The 15858-nt window shown below is 50.8% G+C and overlaps 1 protein-coding gene across 3 annotated transcripts in view; it reads left to right on the forward strand.

Moving 5' to 3' along the window:
- The first annotated feature begins 1390 nt into the window (after positions 1-1390).
- LOC142710703 (brefeldin A-inhibited guanine nucleotide-exchange protein 2-like) overlaps positions 1391-15858 on the forward strand; it is a 40233-nt gene continuing 25765 nt past the window's right edge. For 2 of the 3 annotated variants that reach the window (XM_075848570.1, XM_075848572.1), the window contains exons 1-16: positions 1391-1519; positions 2107-2278; positions 4936-5097; positions 5207-5334; positions 5461-5594; positions 7031-7265; positions 7349-7448; positions 8093-8232; positions 9156-9264; positions 9376-9574; positions 9661-9772; positions 10544-10749; positions 10849-10933; positions 11016-11187; positions 13446-13597; positions 13669-13797. In XM_075848570.1, the coding sequence (XP_075704685.1) occupies positions 1481-1519; positions 2107-2278; positions 4936-5097; positions 5207-5334; positions 5461-5594; positions 7031-7265; positions 7349-7448; positions 8093-8232; positions 9156-9264; positions 9376-9574; positions 9661-9772; positions 10544-10749; positions 10849-10933; positions 11016-11187; positions 13446-13597; positions 13669-13797 (2274 nt within the window). In that variant the 5' untranslated portion in view covers positions 1391-1480. The remainder of the gene's footprint in view (positions 1520-2106; positions 2279-4935; positions 5098-5206; positions 5335-5460; positions 5595-7030; positions 7266-7348; positions 7449-8092; positions 8233-9155; positions 9265-9375; positions 9575-9660; positions 9773-10543; positions 10750-10848; positions 10934-11015; positions 11188-13445; positions 13598-13668; positions 13798-15858) is intronic. The other variant, XM_075848571.1, reaches the window with a different exon arrangement.

Here is a 15858-nt window from a genome sequence, read left to right on the forward strand (position 1 = left end):
GGTTCCTCTGTGGTGTGGTGATGTTGTGTTGGTGGTGGTTCCTCTGTGGTGTGGTGATATCGTGTTGTGGTGGTTGCTCTGTGGTGCGGTGATATCGTGTTGTGGTGTTGGTTCTCCTGTGGTGCGGTGATATCGTGTTGCGGTGTTGGTGGGTGGTTCCTCTGTGGTGCAGTGATATCTTCTTGCGGTGTGGGGCTTTGTCCTGCAGAGTAGCGGCCGCTCATGTGTTTGGCCCCTGGCTGTAGTTGCCTCCGTTGAGGATAGTCGGTGCACTGTATGTGACTCTGTAGTGAGCGGATTGAGGCGTCCTGGGGTGGAGGACACGTGTGGCTGTATAATGTCTCCTCTTCCCCCGGGGTGCAGCACGGCTGTGTCACGGACTGTATATAGATTTGGGTCAGGGTTCGGCTTCCTTGTGACTTTCTCCGTTACGGCATGAGGTCAGGTCTGCGTCCATGTTGCTCCTGTTAACCGTCTCTTGTGTTTTTCTGTTTTGCAGATGAAATTAAAGCTGAACTGTCTCAGCAGAAGTAAGTGCCATGACCGCGCAGCGTCTCCCACCTTTATCAGGAACCAAACCTCTTAACATTTTCTTTCCTTTCGTTTTAGGGATGGATCCGCTCCACCCTCCAAACCTAAATTCATTGAAGCTGACAAGTATTTCCTCCCATTTGAGTTGGCTTGTCAGTTAAAGTCCCCTCGAGTGGTCAGCACCTCCCTGGACTGCTTGCAGGTACCCGTCATTTCTGATTGTGACATTGTCTGGGGGGGGTAACAAAACGAGGACAGGGGGACCTTCTGTAATGGACATGCGACCACAGGTAGCAGCCTGGCGGGGGCACGGGTCACACCCCTGTGCTAGGTCGGCGGTGGGACGGATGCTTTCCTGTTGTGTGTGTGACACGTCCGTCTATTCATTCATTTTTTTGCAGAAATTAATTGCATACGGTCATATTACTGGCAACGCTCCAGATAAAGGCATTGCTGGGAAACGCCTCATCGATCGCATAGTGGACACCATCTGCAATTGTTTCCTGGGCCCCCAGACAGATGAGGGGGTGCAGCTCCAGATAATTAAGGTGAGACTCTCAAAACAGTCAGGTTGCGGCTCTCAGGGCTTTTAATAGAATGAAAGCAGCGACTGGATTGGTTGCTTTGGTGCCACTTTTGTCCGTTTTGATGGATCCCCCGCAGTGAGTGATCTGTGTTTTGAGGTGGGGTCTTTTTCTAACCTTGTTATCCAGTGGCTGCAGCAGATACTGGAGGGCTGGGAATCGTGATCTGGGCTGATGAAGGATGACATTGCACTTGGTAACGATTGTTGTTGCTTCTTGTCCAGGCTCTCCTGACTATTGTCACCTCTCCGTATGTTGAGATACACGAGGCCACCGTCCTCCAGACTGTGCGAACATGTTACAACATCTACCTGGCCAGCAAAAATTTGGTGAACCAGACCACGGCCAAGGCCACGCTGACTCAGATGCTGAACGTCATCTTCACCCGCATGGAAGCTCAGGCAGTAAGAGGGGGACGAGCTCCGAAACCTGCAGAATATCTATTCATGGATGTCTGGGGGGGCCACACAATGTAGTATTACATGCTGTCCTTTCCCATGAATTCTCTCTCCTCTTTAGCTGGTAGATGGGGGTTCTGAGCAGAAGACCACCCCCCTTATATGAAGAGGTTGTCTGGGGGGACATGACCTGTACTGGATTTCTTCTAGACTATGTGAAAGCTTTGTAATAATTCTTCAGTGGGTGATCCGGCGTCTGGGAGAGGTGGGGCTGACCCTATATCTGCGGTCACTCACTAATAGATAGAATTTGAACTTGTGGTGGGGGCTGTTGGGTTAGACGCTCACGTTCTGGTCACGGGTTTACAGGGGGTGTCTTTCTTTCACGCCGTTCACCTTGCAGTCTTGTATTTTCTTTGGGTTTCCCATTATTTCAGACCCGTGACAGTGGCCGAGGTTTCTCTGCTCTTGTCGTGATCTGGTTGGGTTCTCACTCGTCCATTGTGGACGAGTCTTCACAACCGCGCATTGTATTCATTCTATCGTTTTCTTGGAAAGTTTGGGAGTTCCCGATTTATTTGATGTTTTCTCAGGTCCAAGAACATCGAGATTATACAAAGCAGCCACAGCTTCAGTCTCCTGCAGCTCACAGACTAATAAGTTCTCCTTTTACTGCATCGAGGAGAGGCAGCAATGCTCAGAGCGCTCCACCCACACCCACGAGTGGCAGCGTCACCAATGGCAGCCGGCACAGAGATGACGGAGGTGAGAATAATCTGCACTCTTATGTGTTTAAGGTCTGTTCCACTAGAGCCAGAAAAGCCTTTCTTTTTTTTCTACCCCCCCCCCCACAAAAAAATGAATACAAATGATATCATACATTAAAGAGGCTGTCACCAGATTCTCACACCCCTGTCTCCTATTGCATGTGATCGGCGCTGCAATGTAGAGAACAGGAAACGTTTTTAAAACGTTCATTTTTGGCCAAGTTAGGAGCTATTTTATATATATGCAAATGAGCTTTGAAATGGACAATTGGGCGTTTTTTTTTCGTTCTGTCCAACTGGGCGTGTATTGTGTTTTTAACTGGCCGTGTTTACGTGTATGACGCTGACCAATCAGTGACCAGTCAGCGTCATACACTCCTCTCCATTTACACAGCAGTGATGTGCAGCCGCATACACAGAGATTAACGTTAATCAAGTGTCCTGATAATGAATACACATGAAATACAGCCTGGACGTGACGTGTAATCACAATCCTGACCCTTCTGACTGTTTTCTGTGAGATTCCCGCAAGCCACGCGTAATCTCGCGAGATTACGGAGGTAAACGAGATTTCGTTTCCCTTGCTGGAAATCTCAAAGAATTTCCACCAGCCAATAGAAAATGCTTTCTCGGCTTGTCAGTAAAGAAGTAGAGAAGAAGCATTTATTCAGAAACCCAACGTGTAGTGTGGGCTACACAGGAGAACCAGCAGATGAAGAGCGAGCCTGCATACAGCAATACTTACATACAGCGGGGAGCTCTCCCCTCTCCTGCACCTCCTCTCACTTTGTGTAAGTTGCTTGCTCACCCTCTTTTTCAGTTATATAGGGCTGGGCTCTCCCCTCTCCTGCACCTCCTGTGAGTACGCTTCTGGCTTTCCCTCTTCTTCAGTTATGTAGGGCTGCGTTCTCCCCTCTCCTGCTTATCCTCTCTCCCTGTGTAAGCTGACGTCTCTCTCTCGTCTGTTATATAGGGCTGGGCTCTCCCTTCTGCACCTCCTCTCGCTGTGTGTAAGTTGCTTGCTCACCCTCTTCTTCGGTTATATAGGACTGGGCTCTCCTGCACCTCCTGTGTGTACGCTTCTGGCTTTCCCTCTTCTTCAGTTATGTAGGGCTGGGCTCTTCCTTCTCCTGCACGTCCTGTGTGTACGCTTCTGGCTTTCCCTCTTCTTCAGTTATATAGGGCTGCACTCTCCCCTCTTCTGCTTATCCATTCGTCTTATGTAAGCTGACGGCTCTCCCTCTTCTTCAGGTATATAGGGCTGGGCTCTCCCCTCTCTTGCTCATCCTCTCGCTGTGTGTAAGCTGCCGGCTCTCCCTCTTCTTCAGGTATATAGGGCTGGGCTCTCCCCTCTCTTGCTCATCCTCTCGCTGTGTGTAAGCTGCCGGCTCTCCCTCTTCTTCAGGTATATAGGGCTGGGCTCTCCCCTCTCTTGCTCATCCTCTCGCTGTGTGTAAGCTGCCGGCTCTCCCTCTTCTTCAGGTATATAGGGCTGGGCTCTCCCCTCTCTTGCTCATCCTCTCGCTGTGTGTAAGCTGCTGGCTCTCCCTCTTCTTCAGGTATATAGGGCTGGGCTCTCCCCTCTCTTGCTCATCCTCTCGCTGTGTGTAAGCTGCTGGCTCTCCCTCTTCTTTAGGTATATAGGGCTGGGCTCTCCCCTCTCTTGCTCATCCTCTCGCTGTGTGTAAGCTGCCGGCTCTCCCTCTTCAGGTATATAGGGCTGCGCTCTCCCCTCTCCTGCTCATCCTCTCGCTGTGTGTAAGCTGCTGGCTCTCCCTCTTCTTTAGGTATATAGGGCTGGGCTCTCCCCTCTCTTGCTCATCCTCTTGCTGTGTGTAAGCTGCTGGCTCTCTCTTCAGGTATATAGGGCTGGGCTCTCCCCTCTCCTGCTCATCCTCTCGCTGTGTGTAAGCTGCCGGCTCTCCCTCTTCAGGTATATAGGGCTGCGCTCTCCCCTCTCCTGCTCATCCTCTCGTTGTGTGTAAGCTGCTGGCTCTCCCTCTTCTTTAGGTATATAGGGCTGGGCTCTCCCCTCTCTTGCTCATCCTCTCGCTGTGTGTAAGCTGCCGGCTCTCCCTCTTCTTCAGGTATATAGGGCTGGGCTCTCCCTCTAAAATGACATGTAATGTGGGGCATTTGTAAAGTTTCTCCTGAAGAGGAGGCAAAGGCCGTGAAACAGAACGAGCTACCTCTACAAGCTATGACAGGGGGAGGGGCTGTAACAGAAAGGACACACCCCCTGAGCTGCCATCCTGAAGAAAATCTAGAAGAGCAATGAAAGGGGAGATCTCCGGATCCATGTAAGATACAGGGCTGGCGCTGTCTTTGTTAGAAAGAGATCGTCATCAGTTCAGGCATAATCTAGGCTGCGTCCTATTTTTCCATTTTGTCACAGTACTTATAAATATTCTAAAGCTGTATAATAGACTTTATTTGAATTTCTTATCATTACAAGATGTTTGCTTGCTGTCAGTGGATGAAAACATTCTTGTTTCCATTCACAAGCTGCAAATCCATTTATGCCTAGTCCTGCTCACACAGGTGAGAAGTGGCTACAATTGTATCCAGTCTAGGCAATTCTATAGGAGATATTCTGAGTGTATATTGTGTAAGATATTGACGGCTGCAATCATGAAGTGGATTTTTTTCATTTAGCTTTAAAAGAGGCGCCAGCGCAGGTGGAGGAGTTGCCAGCGCAGGTGGAGGAGTTGCCAGCGCAGGTGGAGGAGTTGCCAGCGCAGGTGGAGGAGTTGCCAGCGCAGGTGGAGGAGTTGCCAGCGCAGGTGGACGGGGAGCAGGAACCATTTGAAGGTAAAGGTATGAGGGTCGTTAATATCTTTCCGCTGCTGTATTGTCTGCATAGAAGAGATAAACCACGCAGATGATGGATTACGGTTTGTCTGATCTTTTTTTCTTCTTTTCACAGAGCCTGAAGAGAAAGTTCCAGAATGTGTTCCCTGTGACTCTGAAGCCGCTAATCTCCCACCACCTGAGAACAGCCACACAAACGGAATAGCAGATGACGGTCAGTCGGTGTCGTCCATGGATAATCTGGTACGGTGATGTCTGACCACCTTGCAGCGCAGCACATGATGTTGGGTGGATCTGCCCTGTGCCGGCTCGCGTTGGCTTGGCGTCTAGGACTCAGTGTAATGTGATGAATGTTTTTCTACCATCCAGGATTCGGATTCCTTTCCCGGCCAACATTCTGGTGCTAGATTCACCCATGTCCTGCAGAAAGATGCTTTTCTGGTATTTCGCTCACTTTGTAAACTGTCCATGAAGCCCCTGGGGGACGGACCTCCAGACCCTAAGTAAGTGCACGGCTGGCCAGGCTTGATCCTGTGTCCCATAGCGTGCTCCTGGGTTCGTTCTATGCTTTATATGAATGGTTTTTAGTAGACAGTGGAAGTGCATGGTGTGGAGCTTACAAGGGACGTCAAGGACACAAGTTTCATGTAGACGCATGTGAATAGTGGGAGAGTCCGTGTCCTGTATGACGCATCGTGTCTGTGTCGCCTGTCAGCAGCTGTCGCATGTCCTGTATGACGCATCGTGTCTGTGTCGCCTGTCAGCAGCTGTCACATGTCTATACGTTGTGTCGCCTGTCAGCAGTTGTCACATGTCTATACGTTGTGTCGCCTATCAGCAGCTGTCACATGTCTATACGTTCTGTCTGTCGCCTGTCAGCAGCTGTCACATGTCTATACGTTCTGTCTGTGTCGCCTGTCAGCAGCTGTCACATGTCTAGACGTTCTGTCTGTGTCGCCTGTCAGCAGCTGTCACATGTCTAGACGTTCTGTCTGTGTCGCCTGTCAGCAGCTGTCACATGTCTAGACGTTCTGTCTGTGTCGCCTGTCAGCAGCTGTCACATGTCTATACGTTCTGTCTGTGTCGCCTGTCAGCAGCTGTCACATGTCTATACGTTCTGTCTCGCCTGTCAGCAGCTGTCACATGTCTATACGTTCTGTCTCGCCTGTCAGCAGCTGTCACATGTCTATACGTTCTGTCTGTGTCGCCTGTCAGCAGCTGTCACATGTCTATACGTTCTGTCTGTGTCGCCTGTCAGCAGCTGTCACATGTCTATACGTTCTGTCTGTGTCGCCTGTCAGCAGCTGTCACATGTCTATACGTTCTGTCTGTGTCGCCTGTCAGCAGCTGTCACATGTCTATACGTTCTGTCTGTGTCGCCTGTCAGCAGCTGTCACATGTCTATACGTTCTGTCTGTGTCGCCTGTCAGCAGCTGTCACATGTCTATACGTTCTGTCTCGCCTGTCAGCAGCTGTCACATGTCTATACGTTCTGTCTCGCCTGTCAGCAGCTGTCACATGTCTATACGTTCTGTCTGTGTCGCCTGTCAGCAGCTGTCACATGTCTATACGTTCTGTCTGTGTCGCCTGTCAGCAGCTGTCACATGTCTATACGTTCTGTCTGTGTCGCCTGTCAGCAGCTGTCACATGTCTATACGTTCTGCCTGTGTCGCCTGTCAGCAGCTGTCACATGTCTATACGTTCTGTCTGTCAGCAGCTGTCACATGTCTATACGTTCTGTGTCGCCTGTCAGCAGCTGTCACATGTCTATACGTTCTGTGTCGCCTGTCAGCAGCTGTCACATGTCTGTACCTTCTGTCTGTTCTATGGCCCCCACTAACACGCATCTTGTTGACCCCCTGTATTGTATTATAGTCCATTTATCTTATGTAATGACTGTGTGACTTAGAGAATGAACCTATGACTCCTTCTTTTGCAGGTCCCATGAGCTCCGCTCTAAGATCCTCTCCCTCCAGCTCCTGCTGTCAGTATTGCAGAATGCCGGCCCCGTCTTTAGGACCCATGAAATGTTTATCAATGCAATCAAGCAATACCTCTGTGTAGCCTTATCGAAAAATGGGGTGTCCTCCGTACCCGACGTCTTTGAACTTTCCTTGGCCATATTCCTCAGCCTTCTGTCCAATTTCAAGATGCATCTAAAAATGCAGGTGGAGGTAAGCGGCAGCGCAAGGTACGGTCCCGGCCAGCCGTGGGGGATTCTGTCATCTGTCTTTGATTCTTCTTTTCTCTTTGTAAGGTGTTTTTCAAAGAAATATTTTTAAATATATTAGAGACTTCATCAAGTTCATTTGAGCACAAGTGGATGGTAATACAGACTCTGACCAGAATTTGCGCAGGTAAGAGGTAGATGGTGGTCATCGCCCTGCGGATACGATGGATCTAAATGGAATTAGATCCGATGGTCCTTGCACTATCCCTGAATTAGTGATCTCTTCTCTCCACCTGCATCACTGGGGGTGGGGGAGGACGTACTCATGAGGTGGGGCCGGGGCGGGACGTACCCATGAGGTGGGGCCGGGGCGGGACGTACCCATGAGGTGGGGCCGGGGCGGGACGTACCCATGAGGTGGGGCCGGGGCGGGACGTACTCATGAGGTGGGGCCGGGGCGGGACGTACCCATGAGGTGGGGCCGGGGCGGGACGTACCCATGAGGTGGGGCCGGGGTGGGACGTACCCATGAGGTGGGGCCGGGGCGGGACGTACCCATGAGGTGGGGCCGGGGCGGGACGTACCCATGAGGTGGGGCCGGGGCGGGACGTACCCATGAGGTGGGGCCGGGGCGGGACGTACCCATGAGGTGGGGCCGGGGCGGGACGTACCCATGAGGTGGGGCCGGGGCGGGACGTACCCATGAGGTGGGGCCGGGGCGGGACCCCTGAGATCCGCCTACACTCCAGGGTGGGACCCCTGAGATCCGCCTACACCCCAGGGTGATGTCTTCAGAGCCAGTGTGTCCATTAATGGGTCTTTCTGCTTCAGATGCTCAGTGCGTGGTGGACATTTACGTGAACTACGACTGTGACTTAAATGCTGCAAATATATTTGAACGACTTGTAAACGATTTGTCTAAAATCGCTCAGGGAAGGAGTGGCCATGAACTCGGAATGACCCCATTACAGGTGAGAATGCAGGTGGGGGGTTTGATTATGGGAACTCCAGGGGGCAGGGGTCATGCAGCAGAGCCCACCCGCTCTACCTCTGTCTGGCGGTGAAGATGATGATGATCTCATTATTATACGCTATTCTCATGGTGCGGTACCCTGGCAAAAGCAGTCATTCACCCGCAACATGTGACTCCACCTTTAGTGTGATCCGCACGATGTACTATTGGTATATATCAGGGTCTGCTATAGTAACGCTGCAGCACAGGACCAGGCTTCATTTACTGGTTTTATGTCCGATTTAAAGGGCCAGTACACCTCGCAGTCCACAGTGTGTAATAGTGCTGGAGCGTTAGAAGAGCAGTCGCGTATATAGATATAAAGGTTCTCTGCACTGAAGATGTGACATAAAGTAGTGATCATGGGGGAGGGGAGGGGGTCTGCACTTCCTGTCACTCTTCACATTAAGGGACACGACAGTAAAGGTCCTTTTACACAGACTAATTATTGGGCAAACGCTAGTTCATCAGCTGATCCGCTCATAAATGCTGCAAGAAATATTATCATTGTCGGCAGAACATCTATGTGCCCCCGACGTGATGGGGGGGGGGGTCACACATGTCCCAATACTTCACTGATTACAGCTCCTTGTGAAAGGAGTAAACGAGCGCCGATCAACGACCCATGTCAGGCCGTGTAAGGGGACCCTAAGCCACCTCTGCCCGGAATGGCTGATAACAGGGAGCACTAGAGTGTATTCACCTGCACAGCGCACGACGAGGAGACAGACTGCAGGTGTAGGATCCTGTGGAATATTCTAGACTGGAGGCTCTGGGCAGGAGGGGTGGGGTCTCCGCTGTGACGTCTGTGGTGTGTTCAGTGTCGGGGGGAGGACTGGGCCTTGATATTTGATTGTTTGGGGTTGTTTTTGTCCTCGGCAGGAGCTCAGTCTCAGGAAGAAAGGTTTAGACTGCCTGGTGTCCATACTGAAATGTATGGTGGAGTGGAGCAAGGACCTCTATGTCAACCCCAACCACCTGTCCAACCTAGGTGAGATGCCTGTCCTGACCCCAGGGGTGGACGCACCGTGAGGACTTGCACCCCCTCATTGTCGTCCCGGTGGAAGATTCTTCACTGATTTTGTTCATTGTTTTATTACAGGTCAAGAGAAATCATCTGATTTTGAGGGTGGAGAAAATAATAAAACCCCAGAAATCCTGGGGCACCGGAGCAGCCCGAGCTCCCTGGACTCCACAGCCTCCTCCGGCATCGGGAGCGCCCAGTCCTCCGTCCCGGATGACCCTGAACAGTTTGAAGTGATCAAACAGCAGAAGGAGATCATAGAGCATGGGATCGAGCTGTGAGTGGACGCCGCTGACCCCTGCAGGTGTATCATGTGTAACGCGCCCATCCCCCATACTGAGCACGTTGTTTCATTATTAACAGATTCAACAAGAAACCAAAAAGAGGAGTGCAGTATCTGCAGGAGCAGGGCATGCTGGGAGCGACCCCGCAGGACATCGCGCAGTTCCTGCACCAGGAAGATCGACTTGATTTTGTATGTGGCGTTTGTTTCTTTCATTCGAGGTTTTAAGAAATGGTGTCGTCGGTAAAGAGGTTCAGCAACTACACCTGGGGGGTCATGTAGAATAGCGGTCCCCCAGCATTGAGGAGGGGGCCGTTCACTGTACGTTGTATGATTAGAGCTGATCTTTAGGAGACATTTCCCACCTTCTCAGGACCCCGTGTATACAGAGGCTCGTGGGGGTTACTGCACTTTACTCCCACGTCAAATCCGATCCCACAGACATGAATGGTCTGCTGTGGTCAACGACTGTCTAAAATGGAGAACGCTGCAGCCCCTCCAATCCCGGCTCTACGCCATCACTATTATAGGCAGAGCTTCTTAGGCCCAGTTCACACCATGCAGATTTGCTGCAGATTTTGCATGCATTGTTTTACGTGAAAACCAGAATTGGATGTAGGTGAGCCGACCTGTAAGGCCTACCTAGGGACAATGGCCAATCCTTCCGTTGCTGGCTTTGTAAACTCTGCAGCGAATCTGCAACATGTGAACAGGCCTCAAATTACAAAATGACATGATACACAATGTCGTGGCAGATCACAAGGTCAGCGGTTTCCATTGGACGGTGGGTCCAGGTCATGGCTGTCACTTCTCTCCATTCTTAATCCATCCTATTGATTTCAATAAAAAACTAAATGTGCCGGATGCCTGAGGGGCGACGCGGACTCAGGACTGCCCTTCATGTCAGGCTGGTTGTCAGTAGGGCGCGCAGACTGATCGGGCTCTCTCTCTTTTCTGATTTAGACGATGATTGGGGAGTTTCTGGGAGAAAACAACCGCTTCAATCGGGAGGTGATGTACGCGTACGTGGACCAGCTGGACTTCTGCGACAAGGACTTTGTGTCTGCGCTGCGCCTCTTCCTGGAAGGCTTCCGTCTGCCGGGAGAGGCCCAGAAAATTGACCGACTCATGGAGAAATTTGCAGCAAGATACCTGGAGTGTAATCAGGGGTAGAGTCTCATGAATGTACAGAAGACACAGTTACGTGCTGTACTGCTGTGAGAGCTCTGCTGCTGTTCGGCACTTTCATGCACGTTTTCTCCTTGCAGGCAGACGCTGTTCGCCAGTGCTGACACGGCCTATGTCCTGGCCTATTCCATTATAATGCTGACCACAGATCTGCACAGTCCCCAGGTGAGGTTCATGTGCAGGACTCTGTGGACGCCGTGTCACTGGTTTGACCACTGAGCTGACAATCGTTTGTTTACTGTTACAGGTGAAGAATAAAATGACGAAGGAGCAATATATTAAAATGAACCGAGGTATAAACGATAGCAAGGACCTGCCAGAGGAATATCTCTCTGCCATTTTTGATAAGATTGAAGATAAGAAGATTGCGATGAAGGAGACAAAGGAACATACGATAGCAAACAAATCTACCAAACCAAGTTAGTGATTAATACATATATCCGTAACAGGGGGCGGAGCTGTGACAACCTCGGTCATGTCTGATCACATGTAATTATATTCTATATCAGTGATGTCAGTAACAGGGGGCGGGGCTGTGACAACCTCTCTCACATGATATACAGGCTGGTTGTCAGTAGTGATGGATGAATAGCTGTGACTGTATATAAGATGTGTGGATCTCATGTCTGATCACAGTGTAATTATATTATATATCAGTGATGTCAGTAACAGGGGGCGGGGCTGTGACAACCTCTCACACATGATATACAGGCTGGTTGTCAGTAGTAATAGATGAATAGCTGTGACTGTATATAAGATGTGTGGATCTCATGTCTGATCACAGTGTAATTATATTATATATCAGTGATGTCAGTAACAGGGGGCGGGGCTGTGACAACCTCTCACACATGATATACAGGCTGGTTGTCAGTAGTAATAGATGAATAGCTGTTACTGTATATAAGATGTGTGGATCTCATGTCTGATCACAATGTAATTATATTATATATCAGTGATGTCAGTAACAGTGGGCGGGGCTGTGACAACCTCTCACATATGATATACAGGCTGGTTGTCAGTATAATAGATGAATAGCTGTGACTATATAAGATGTGTGGATCTCATGTCTGATCACATGTAATTATATTATATATCAGTGATGTCAGTAACAGGGGGCGGGGCTGTGACAACCTCTCACACATGATATACAGGCTGGTTGTCAGTAGTAATAGATGAATAGCTGTTACTGTATATAAGATGTGTGGATCTCATGTCTGATCACAGTGTAATTATATTATATATCAGTGATGTCAGTAACAGGGGGCGGAGCTGTGACAACCTCTCACACATGATATACAGGCCGGTTGTCAGTAGTAATAGATGAATAGCTGTGACTGTATATAAGATGTGTGGATCTCATGTCTGATCACAGTGTAATTATATTATATATCAGTGATGTCAGTAACAGGGGGCGGGGCTGTGACAACCTCTCACACATGATATACAGGCTGGTTGTCAGTAGTAATAGATGAATAGCTGTGACTGTATATAAGATGTGTGGATCTCATGTCTGATCACATGTAATTATATTATATATCAGTGATGTCAGTAACAGGGGGCGGGGCTGTGACAACCTCTCACACATGATGTACCGGCTGGTTGTCAGTAGTAATAGATGAATAGCTGTTACTGTATATAAGATGTGCGGATCTCATGTCTGATCACAGTGTAATTATATTATATATCAGTGATGTCAGTAACAGGGGGCGGGGCTGTGACAACCTCTCACACATGATATACGGGCTGGTTGTCAGTAGTAATAGATGAATAGCTGTTACTGTATATAAGATGTGTGGATCTCATGTCTGATCACATGTAATTATATTATATATCAGTGATGTCAGTAACAGGGGGCGGGGCTGTGACAACCTATCACACATGATATACAGGCTGGTTGTCAGTAGTAATAGATGAATAGCTGTTACTGTGTATAAGATGTGTGGATCTCATGTCTGATCACAATGTAATTATATATCAGTGATGTCAGTAACAGGGGGCGGGGCTGTGACAACCTCTCATGATATACAGGCCGGTTGTCAGTAGTAATAGATGAATAGCTGTTACTGTATATAAGATGTGTGGATCTCATGTCTGATCACAGTGTAATTATATTATATATCAGTGATGTCAGTAACAGGGGGCGGGGCTGTGACAACCTCTCACACATGATATACAGGCTGGTTGTCAGTAGTAATAGATGAATAGCTGTGACTGTATATAAGATGTGTGGATCTCATGTCTGATCACAGTGTAATTATATTATATATCAGTGATGTCAGTAACAGGGGGCGGGGCTGTGACAACCTCTCACACATGATATACAGGCTGGTTGTCAGTAGTAATAGATGAATAGCTGTGACTGTATATAAGATGTGTGGATCTCATGTCTGATCACAGTGTAATTATATTATATATCAGTGATGTCAGTAACAGGGGGCGGGGCTGTGACAACCTCTCACACATGATATACAGGCTGGTTGTCAGTAGTAATAGATGAATAGCTGTTACTGTATATAAGATGTGTGGATCTCATGTCTGATCACAGTGTAATTATATTATATATCAGTGATGTCAGTAACGGGGCGGGGCTGTGACAACCTCTCACATATATGGGGGTGGGGCTGTGATTGGGATCACGATGACGTCACTTTGCCCCGTTGTCTGTGTTGATGCTCAGGTGTGGCTAGTGAGAAGGAGCGTCGGTTGTTATATAACATGGAAATGGAACAGATGGCAAAAACCGCCAAGGCTCTTATGGAAGCTGTGAGCCATGCCAAGGCGCCATTCACCAGTGCCACCCACCTGGAGCATGTGCGGCCCATGTTTAAGGTAAGTGGGTGTCCTGAGTGAGTGCTGAGCAGGGGGAGACTTCTCGGCCTGATCTGTGGGTGTCTCTACAGCTGGTGTGGACCCCCCTCCTGGCTGCGTACAGCATCGGCCTCCAGGACTGCGATGATAATGAGGTGACTAATCTGTGTCTGGAGGGCATCCGCTGTGCCATCAGGATCTCCTGTATCTTTGGCATGCAGGTCAGTATTGATGCCCCCTCTCCAGTCTCTGGTTCTCTTCTCATGTACGCGGTTCAGTTGTGGCCGGGCTCTGTGCGCTGCCTGGTGGCTGTCGGTATTGATGCCCCCTCTCCAGTCTCTGGTTCTCTTCTCATGTACGCGTTTCAGTTGTGGCCGGGCTCTGTGCGCTGATGGTGGCTGTCGGTATTGATGCCCCCTCTCCAGTCTCTGGTTCTCTTCTCATGTACGCGGTTCAGTTGTGGCCGGGCTCTGTGCGCTGATGGTGGCTGTCGGTATTGATGCCCCCTCTCCAGTCTCTGGTTCTCTTCTCATGTACGCGGTTCAGTTGTGGCCGGGCTCTGTGCGCTGCCTGGTGGCTGTCGGTATTGATGCCCCCTCTCCAGTCTCTGGTTCTCTTCTCATGTACGCGGTTCAGTTGTGGCCGGGCTCTGTGCGCTGCCTGGTGGCTGTCGGTATTGATGCCCCCTCTCCAGTCTCTGGTTCTCTTCTCATGTACGCGGTTCAGTTGTGGCCGGGCTCTGTGCGCTGCCTGGTGGCTGTCGGTATTGATGCCCCCTCTCCAGTCTCTGGTTCTCTTCTCATGTACGCGGTTCAGTTGTGGCCGGGCTCTGTGCGCTGCCTGGTGGCTGTCGGTATTGATGCCCCCTCTCCAGTCTCTGGTTCTCTTCTCATGTACGCGGTTCAGTTGTGGCCGGGCTCTGTGCGCTGCCTGGTGGCTGTCGGTATTGATGCCCCCTCTCCAGTCTCTGGTTCTCTTCTCATGTACGCGGTTCAGTTGTGGCCGGGCTCTGTGCGCTGCCTGGTGGCTGTCGGTATTGATGCCCCCTCTCCAGTCTCTGGTTCTCTTCTCATGTACGCGGTTCAGTTGTGGCCGGGCTCTGTGCGCTGCCTGGTGGCTGTCGGTATTGATGCCCCCTCTCCAGTCTCTGGTTCTCTTCTCATGTACGCGGTTCAGTTGTGGCCGGGCTCTGTGCGCTGCCTGGTGGCTGTCGGTATTGATGCCCCCTCTCCAGTCTCTGGTTCTCTTCTCCTGTACGCGGTTCAGTTGTGGCCGGGCTCTGTGCGCTGCCTGGTGGCTGTCGGTATTGATGCCCCCTCTCCAGTCTCTGGTTCTCTTCTCATGTACGCGGTTCAGTTGTGGCCGGGCTCTGTGCGCTGCCTGGTGGCTGTCGGTATTGATGCCCCCTCTCCAGTCTCTGGTTCTCTTCTCCTGTACGCGGTTCAGTTGTGGCCGGGCTCTGTGCGCTGCCTGGTGGCTGTCGGTATTGATGCCCCCTCTCCAGTCTCTGGTTCTCTTCTCATGTACGCGGTTCAGTTGTGGCCGGGCTCTGTGCGCTGCCTGGTGGCTGTCGGTATTGATGCCCCCTCTCCAGTCTCTGGTTCTCTTCTCCTGTACGCGGTTCAGTTGTGGCCGGGCTCTGTGCGCTGCCTGGTGGCTGTCGGTATTGATGCCCCCTCTCCAGTCTCTGGTTCTCTTCTCATGTACACGGTTCAGTTGTGGCCGGGCTCTGTGCGCTGCCTGGTGGCTGTCAGTGTTGATGCCCCCTCTCCAGTCTCTGGTTCTCTTCTCCTGTACGCGGTTCAGTTGTGGCCGGGCTCTGTGCGCTGCCTGGTGGTTGTCGGTATTGATGCCCCCTCTCCAGTCTCTGGTTCTCTTCTCATGTACGCGGTTCAGTTGTGGCCGGGCTCTGTGCGCTGCCTGGTGGCTGTCGGTATTGATGCCCCCTCTCCAGTCTCTGGTTCTCTTCTCCTGTACGCGGTTCAGTTGTGGCCGGGCTCTGTGCGCTGCCTGGTGGCTGTCGGTATTGATGCCCCCTCTCCAGTCTCTGGTTCTCTTCTCATGTACGCGGTTCAGTTGTGGCCGGGCTCTGTGCGCTGCCTGGTGGCTGTCGGTATTGATGCCCCCTCTCCAGTCTCTGGTTCTCTTCTCCTGTACGCGGTTCAGTTGTGGCCGGGCTCTGTGCGCTGCCTGGTGGCTGTCGGTATTGATGCCCCCTCTCCAGTCTCTGGTTCTCTTCTCATGTACGCGGTTCAGTTGTGGCCGGGCTCTGTGCGCTGCCT

This window comes from Rhinoderma darwinii, unplaced genomic scaffold (assembly GCF_050947455.1).
Source record: "Rhinoderma darwinii isolate aRhiDar2 unplaced genomic scaffold, aRhiDar2.hap1 Scaffold_4276, whole genome shotgun sequence".
NCBI lineage: Eukaryota > Metazoa > Chordata > Amphibia > Anura > Rhinodermatidae > Rhinoderma > Rhinoderma darwinii.